Source organism: Saccopteryx leptura, chromosome 4, assembly GCF_036850995.1.
Source record: "Saccopteryx leptura isolate mSacLep1 chromosome 4, mSacLep1_pri_phased_curated, whole genome shotgun sequence".
NCBI lineage: Eukaryota > Metazoa > Chordata > Mammalia > Chiroptera > Emballonuridae > Saccopteryx > Saccopteryx leptura.
Window position 1 is genome coordinate 23,532,217 of NC_089506.1, and position 8,217 is coordinate 23,540,433.

The 8,217-nt window shown below is 48.1% G+C and overlaps 1 protein-coding gene across 1 annotated transcript in view; it reads right to left on the minus strand.

Annotated features, from left to right (window-relative positions):
• GSR (glutathione-disulfide reductase) overlaps window positions 1–4,957 on the minus strand; it is a 44,804-nt gene extending 39,847 nt beyond the window's left edge. Inside the window, exon 1 of the mRNA XM_066380285.1 lies at window positions 4,593–4,957. Coding sequence (XP_066236382.1) covers window positions 4,593–4,898 — 306 coding nt within the window. The 5' untranslated portion in view covers window positions 4,899–4,957. The remainder of the gene's footprint in view (window positions 1–4,592) is intronic.
• Window positions 4,958–8,217: the final 3,260 nt, after the last annotated feature.

The window sequence follows — 8,217 nt, forward strand, 5'->3', positions numbered from 1 at the left end:
ATTTCTTCTATTAGAGACGCCCTCTGCTCCAGTCAAGCCCGGTTACACAACATACACTGCCGCTAGGCCTTTGCCCTGACTCTACCCTTACACACAAATATATATGTGTTCATCTGTTCAAGTTCAGAAAGATACTAGCTCCTTCATGAAAACATTCCACAGCGCCCAGGCAGAAGCCATTAACCACAACTCTTCTCTCAACTACCATAATTAAACCACCTCACTTCGGGCTTCACTGTTTCCATGGTGTTCTCCCACTCCTTGAGAAGGGGCCATTGTCTTACTTACAAATGTCTGTATCTACCCTTTTCTCTCAGCCAGCCTCAATCCAAATACTTAGCACTTAAAATACAAGAAATAAAGACATGAACAAATGAAATGACACACTTCAGAAAGCCTCGTTTCCTCACACCTGCTTAGACATTCCAGCACATAAGTTTATTTTTGCAACTGAGGATAGGCCAGATTAACTGGAATCTGAACAAATCTAGGCTCATGTCCTATCAATTGGTTGTATCTTCTCTCATATTTAACACATACCCACAGAGCCTACATGGTATGTCATGAAAAAAGTTAAATAGGGAGTTTCCCGCAAAACATCAATGCTTGCAGGAAAATAAAGACTGCTGCAGCCGACTGAGAGAAGAAGGGCCAGGGACTCTGCATAAAAGCAGTAAAACGCTAGCTGTCCTGAGCTACTCACTCCCAAAGTAGTGTAGCTCTTAGTGTATTCACTTTACTAACAGGAACCTAAAAATGGGGTCAGCCTCTTCTTTTTCTTTCTTTTTCTTTTTTTTGAGAGAGAGAGACAGACAGACGGAGAGAGATAAGAAGCGCCAACTCAGAGTTGTGGCTCTCTTGGTTGTTCATTGACTGCTTCTCATATATACGTGCCTTGACGGGGGGGGGGGGGGGGGGGGGGGTCCAGCCGAGCCAGGGACTTAGGCTTCAAGCAGCGACCACAGGGTCATGTCTATGATGCCACACTCAAGCTGGCGACCATACGCTCAAGTTGGTGAGTCCATGCTCAAGTCGGCAACCTCAGGGTTTTGAACCTGGGTCCTCAACATCCCAGGTTGAAACTCTATCCACTGCGCCACCCCTTGGTCAGGCAGCTTCTTCTTAATACCAGTAGACAAGGTCGAGAAACACCACAAGCTTATGACATAAATGGGGAAGGAGAAAAGTATTGAGGTACAGATGTGGTAGGAAGTTAGACAGACATGAGCAGAGCAAGGCCGATAGGCCAGGTATGCCAGGGCACCAGGGTGGAAAGCCTCAGGTGCCAAGCACTGGGAAAAACTGGGACAGCAAAGACCTTACCCCCGGGTCACCTTTCCTCACCTGGCATATCACTCACTGGTCATTGGGTTTAGGGCACCACCATCCCCACCTTTCAAATCACTGGTCATGCAGCTCAGACCTTCCTGTGACCCCTCCTCTTCTGTAGCTAGTCACGCAGGTAGACCCCCTTAGTGGCAGAACAAGCAAGGGGCCCCAGAACAGTCAGTAAGCATTAAGCCCCCAGGATAGTGAGGTTCTGACCTGCACCAAAAATATCTAGGCCTCAGCTGTGTTTCAGCTCCAGGACCAGAAAAGCAGCAAAATCAGACAAGCAATGCCGTGGCTGACCTCAGGACCAGCTGCACAGACTGATGACTCCCTGCCCTAGTGCTGACCAACCAGTGGAGACCGCAACCTTGAAAGAACATGCCGGGAAAGCTGATGAATAGTCTATTGAGATCCTCCTCTGGGACTGCCCCTAACACCCCACCCCACCCTTGCCTGAAAAGCCCTTAGGACGGGACCCAATGCAGCTCTCTCTGTGGAGCCTGCCTGTACCTTTCCCTAGCCCCTTCCTCCACAAGTCTTCCCATCTCCAATCCAGGGTTACTCTTGGAGACATTTTAATATTAACAGGAATTACCTTGCCCAAGTCTTGTGATAGAAAAGGCCATGCCAATAACTTGACAACAAGTTATAACTTTTTTAAAATGATGAATAGTTTCTCGGTCACAGGATTTACAGGTTTTCCTTGCCTCTCTCTTTCTCCTGAGCTCCAAGGGCCCTTCTTTTGCCTCTGTAACTTGTTTCCTGAGCCCGTTTAGTCTATGGCTCACTTCTTCTACCTCTGTAACTTCCTAAATAAACGTTCTCTTATAATTGAGTCCCAGCTCTGGATTCTTTCTTAGCCAGACCTCAAGTACCGAGGTTGCTGAGCCGAGGTCCGGTCTGATTCCACCCGTTTAACACCTGGTGTGGCTGCCCTGCAACACACAGAGGGGCAGTTGTCCCGAGGGCCTGTAGAGGCCCTCCTCAGTCCACTTCCTGCAGAGACAGACTTCTAATTGAGTTTCTCCCAACTAAGGTATCAAGGTGCAAGTTGATAATTAACAGAGATTTTTTTTTTTCCTTTTCTCATTCCCACTTCCATTTTGAACTTGAAAAATGAGGACCAGACAGCCTGGCCTGTGGTGGTGCAGTGGATGCAGGTCAACCTGAAACGCTGAGGTGGCTGATTCGAAACCCTGGGCTTGCCCGGTTAAGGCACATACAACAAACAGTCAATGAACAACTATAAAGTAAAGAACTTCAAGGCACATACAACAAGCAGTCAATGAACAACTATAAAGTGAAGAACTATGAGTTGATAATTCTCACTCCCCCCTGCCCTCTTCTCTCTTTGTAAAATCAATAAATAAAGTCTTTTAAAAATAATAAAACAGCCTGACCAGGCGGTGGCGCAGTGAATAGAGCGTCGGACTGGGATGCGGAGGACCCAGGTTCAAGACCCCAAGGTCGCCAGCTTGAGCAAGGGCTCATCTGGTTTGAGCAAAGCTCACTAGCTTGGACCCAGGGTCACTGGCTTGAGCAAGGGGTTACTCAATCTGCTGCAGCTCCAAGGTCAAGGCCCATATGAGAAAGCAATCATTGAACAACTAGGGTGTTGCAACGAAAAACTGATGATTGATGCTTCTCATCTCTGTTCCTGTCTGTCTATCCCTCTCTGACTCTGTCACTAAAAAAATAAATAAGTAATAATAATAATAAAACAGGCCCTGGCTGGTTGGCTCAGCAGTAGATAATAGGTCAGGAGTGTGGATATCCCGGTTCAATTCTCGTCAGAGCATACAGGAGCAGCGACCATCTACTTCACCACCCCTCCTCCTTCTCTCTCTGTATTCCCCTCCTGCAGCCTCAGTTCAGGCGGTTTGAGTGAGTTGGCCCCCAGCACGGAAGATGGCTCCATGGCCTGGCCTCAGGTGCTAAAATGCTCCGGTGCTAGCAAAGCAGCAGAGGCCTCAGATGGGCAAGGCATCGTCCCCTAGTGGGCTTACTGGTGGATCCCCCGTCGCCGTACATGCGGGAGTCTATCTCTGCCTCCCCCCTCTCCTGTAAAAACAAAAGTAAATAAAATAAAATAAAATAAACTTTAAAAGTCTCACTGCTTTAAAAATATGAGGACTGGACAAAGAAGTCAGCCCTTCCATAGCTGTCAATGTTGTGCTTCGTTCATTTCATATACAGTTATTGAGCAAGGTAGTTTGATAAGAGGTAGAACACGTGAACCCATCCTTGCCCTTAAGGCGTTCCCAATTTAGTATAACTTAAACATCAGTCTCCAAAGGAATTTAGAGAACCCATCCCCAAACCCAGGTTACTCTTGGAGACATTTTAATATTAACAGGAAGTACCTCGCCCAAGTCTTGTGATAGAAAAGGCCATGCCAAATAACTTGGGAACAAGTTATTTTTAAAAAATGAATATAGTTTCTCAGTCGCAGGATTTACAATAACCCTCTTCTTTTAGGTAGTTTTAAAAGCCGTCCTCTCCCCCAGCAAGACAAAACAAGCAAAACGTCTGAGAATTCACTTAAAAGTAAATCCTACATCAAGGTAACCTGTAATCAGTGGTTCTCAACCTTGACCGAAATTCGGAGTCACCTATGGAGCTCCTAAACATCCCAACGGCCAGGCTGCACTTCAGACCAATGAAATCAGAAGCCACGGGAGCAGTACCCAGGCAGAATTTTTTCAACTGATTCAAACGTAAAACCAGGGGTGAGAACCACGACTGTAAATCGTTCTACCCTTGAAATTGAAAGGAAAGGACCAGGATCCGCATCGCTCAAGGGCATTTACCTCCTCACCTCCGCCCCCAATACACACAGGCCAGCTGCAATTTCTCCAGATGCCCTTTTTTGTTTCATGGGTCCAGTGATGAGCTCAAGCGTGGAACACATTACTCTTCCACCTTGAGCAGTGACGATGCAGGCAAGTTCATTTAACTATAACCTCCTACGGCTACTGCTAGTTTTGCACCTGGGCCGGACCAGACGCAGGGTTAGCTCTGGGGCCCGCAGGGACGCCCCTTCCATTTCCCTTATCTAAACCTGCTGGGGCCCCGACCTCAGCAGCGGCGGGAAAGCGGGCGGCGCAGCGCGAGGGGCCCATCCCCGGGGCCCGAAGGGACGGATCGCGCTCGGAAAGAGCGCAGACTGGTTCTGGAGAAGCGAAAAGAAAGCGGGGCTGCGGTTCGCAGCGCGGCAGCAGATAGAGGCGCGGGAGCGCCGGGAGGGACCCGGTACTCACGCAAGTGCCGCCCAGCTTGTGGCTCTCCACCACGGCCACCCTGGCGCCCAGCTCGGCCGCCCGGCGCGCGCTGGCCAGCCCGCCCGAGCCGCCGCCGATCACCAGGTAGTCGTAGGCCACGGCGCCCGCGGCGGGCGGCGGGCCCTGCGCCTGCGGCTCCTGCCGGCACGCCATGGCGCGGAGCACGGCGCGGGAGACGGCGCTGGCGGGCGGGCGCCGAGGCAGCGGGGAGCCGGCGAGGGCGCGCGCCGTCACCGTCCAGCTCGAGCTCGCGCTCGTGCCCAGGGCCCGCGGCAGCAGGGCCATGCACGCGGAAGTGCGCGGAGGGGGCGGCCCGGGGCGGTCCCCGGGGAGGAGGGGGCGCCGGCCCGGGGCCAGCGGCGCGGTCTCACCGTGACTAAGCACCCGACCGGGGCGTGGCGGGAGGGGGCGCGGGGCGGGGCGGGGCAGGGGCCGCCCCCACCCCCAGCCCGTCCACCAGCGGGCGAGCCACCCGCCCTGCCCTGGGTGAGGAGCTTGCTGCAGCGGGGGCAGTGCGCTCTCTCCGCCTCCTATTCACCCCAGCACCTGGGTCCCCGTTCCCGTTTGGCATCAACAGGAGGTGGGCTTCTGAAGGCCCGTGGGCCAGAAAGGATGAACGTCCTCTTTTATTTCATCCAGACTTCGGAGAGTTGCCCTCCATTATTTTGGACGTCCACGTCCAAAGTTTGAAGTGCAAACCACCTGGAGTGCTGATCCCTAGGCCCTAATTCAGATCGACTAAACGGGGCTTCTGAGAGCCGGACCCCGGCAACCTACACTACAAACAACCCACTCTGGCCCGGCGGTATTGCTCAGTTGGTTAGAGCATCCTCCCAAAGCGCGGAGGTGGCCGGTTAGAGCCCCTGTTAGGGCACATACAGGAACAGACGGATGTTTGTGAGTCTCTCTCTCCCTCCCTTCCTCTCTCTCAGCCTTCAGATGTATCCTAAACATATTTAGTTTTGGAAACATCAGAATAACAAGTTTGGTGATTGTCAGGGTGCAGAGCAGGCTGCCCCAAGATAATCCACAATAATATATTGATTATTTCGAAACAAAATCACCTGAGAAGCAGAAAGAGCTGTCTGAATCTCCTCTTTCCCCCAAAAGTTGGAAATAAATCTCCATAATAGGTGCCCTCCAGACTTCTGAAGGGTTCAGATACAGCCTTATCACAAGTTATAAAATCCAGAATTGAAAAGCTTGTATAAGCAAACTTTTACTCATTCACTGCTCAAGCCTAAACTTTGTTTAGATTCCTCACTAACAAATAACCAAACCTGCTTAGATTCCTTTCTAATGAACACTAACTTTCTTTGTTCTATCAATTTCTCTCAAATTTGTTTCTTGGTCTAAAAAGTGTAAAAGGGTACCTAGTTCAATCTTTTTGAGCCTCATTTTATTATCTGAGCATCATATTGTCATTTTCCTGTGTACACCTATTAAATTGGGTTTTTTTTCCTTGTTAACCCAGCTATTTTTTTGGTCAATTTTATTATTTATAATTAGTCCAGCCAGAGAACTAAAAAAGGGAAGAGTGGGGGAGTTGTCTGGCTCCCCAACATAATCCACAGATGATGCATAAAGATAGGGTAGAAAGACACACAAGCATTTTCCTCCCGACTGGAACTACCAACTGGGCATCAAAGGAGTGAGTGGGCTTTGAATTGGTGTGGTGAGAGGCCACAGCCTGTGCCCATCTCCTACACAGAGAACTCTATAAGCAGACAAGTGAAAGTCCAGGTCACAGGCACTAGGCCCAGCACACTGAAGGGGACTAGGAATCAGCCACGGTCTGGTTAGCATAGTAGCCAAGTCTGCCCCGGCCGCTTGGCTCAGTGGCAGAACATTGTCTGTTGTGTGGATGTCTCAGCTCAATTCCCGGTCTGGGCACACAGGAGAAGGGATCATCTGTTTCACCCCCTCTCCCCTCTCCCCCTTTTCCCTTCTGTCCCCCCTCCCCCTTCCATGGCTCAATTGGCTCCAGCAAGTTGGAACAAGCTGATGTTTCTCTCTCTTTCTCTCTCTAAAAACAAATAAATAAAAAATTTAAAACTATCAATGTCTTTAAAGAAAAAAAATTTAATTAATTTATTTTAGAGAGAGAGGAGGTGTGGGAGGCAGACAGAAACATTAATCTGTTCCTGTATATGCCCTGACCTGGAACCAAACCCACAACTCGGGTGTAGTGGGAAGAGGCTCCCATCAGCCAGCCAGGAAAAGTATTGCCCCACAGTCACGTGCTAGTTACTTAACCTCTCCGAGTGTCCGGGAGGCTGAGCAAAAGGCAATAAGCATATCGAAGAGAATAACTTAGAGTGGCGGAAGTGAACCAGCAGGAGAGTGCAGACTGGCCAGGGGTCCCCACACTTTTTACACAGGGGGCCAGTTCACTGTCCCTCAGACCGTTGGAGGGCCGGGCTATAAAAAAAACTATGAACAAATCCCTATGCACACTGCACATATCTTATTTTAAAGTAAAAAAACAAAACGGGAACAAATACAATATTTAAAATAAAGAACAAGTAAATTTAAATCAACAAACTGACCAGTATTTCAATGGGAACTATGGGCCTGCTTTTGGCTAATGAGATGGTCAATGAGCTCCTCTTACTGACCACCAATGAAAAGGGTGCCCCTTCTGGAAGTGCAGTGGGGGCCGGATAAATGGCATCAGGGGGCCGCATGCGGCCCGCAGGCCATAGTTTGGGGACCCCTGGCTTAGACATTACTCCATAGGCAATACACAGTCACTGGAAATTCTTCAGAAGTGTGTTTCCTTGAAAAGGTATGAAATGAACCGGAGACGGTAAAACTGGCAGTATAAGAGGCAAAGGTAATAAGAACCAATATTGAGAACAGGGAAGGAACAGATTGGACAGACATAAAAATATAAAATTGACAAGATGGGGGAAGGTACAAGAGTCAAAGATGACAAATCTTGAACCAGGAAATACGGGGGAGAAAATGACTCCATTAAGCAAACATAATGAATTACAAGTCGATGACTCTGCTAGTTTCAAAGGAGGAACTTTTTATCACCTGGTTAGATAATCCCATGCAATATGTTGAAACCAAAGAAAGGTTCATAAGGTATTTGGGACTAAAATATTTTATTTTGATGTAACCATTTCCTCTTTGCTTTTGATTTAGGTGGGAAGGGGAACGAGTGGGCATATCCCAAGTACTTGAAGACTTCTGACTGTATCGAAATTTTCTCTTAAAAAATAAAAATTAAACACCGTTTTTCTCATTAAGCAAAGAAATGTCAACTAAAGCAAAATTTTAGTTAATGTAGTTAAAAAGTAGTTTTAGGATAATATTAAATGCTAAGAATAAAAATCAACTGAGGTATTGTTCAAGTGTGGCCATCTTATGACATCATGATAAATTAGCAGGATTTGTGAGAAACAGCAGAGCCTCAAACAGTTATTTCACCTTTTAATAATTTTATCATTAAAATATTTATTGAATACTAGACAAACTTAGGTGGAGATTTCCACAAAGACACTGTGAAGTATTTGTCAAAATAATAAATAATACGTATTGAGCTTATGTGCTTTATGAGACACGGTTCTATAATAAGAGCTTTACATGTTATCCT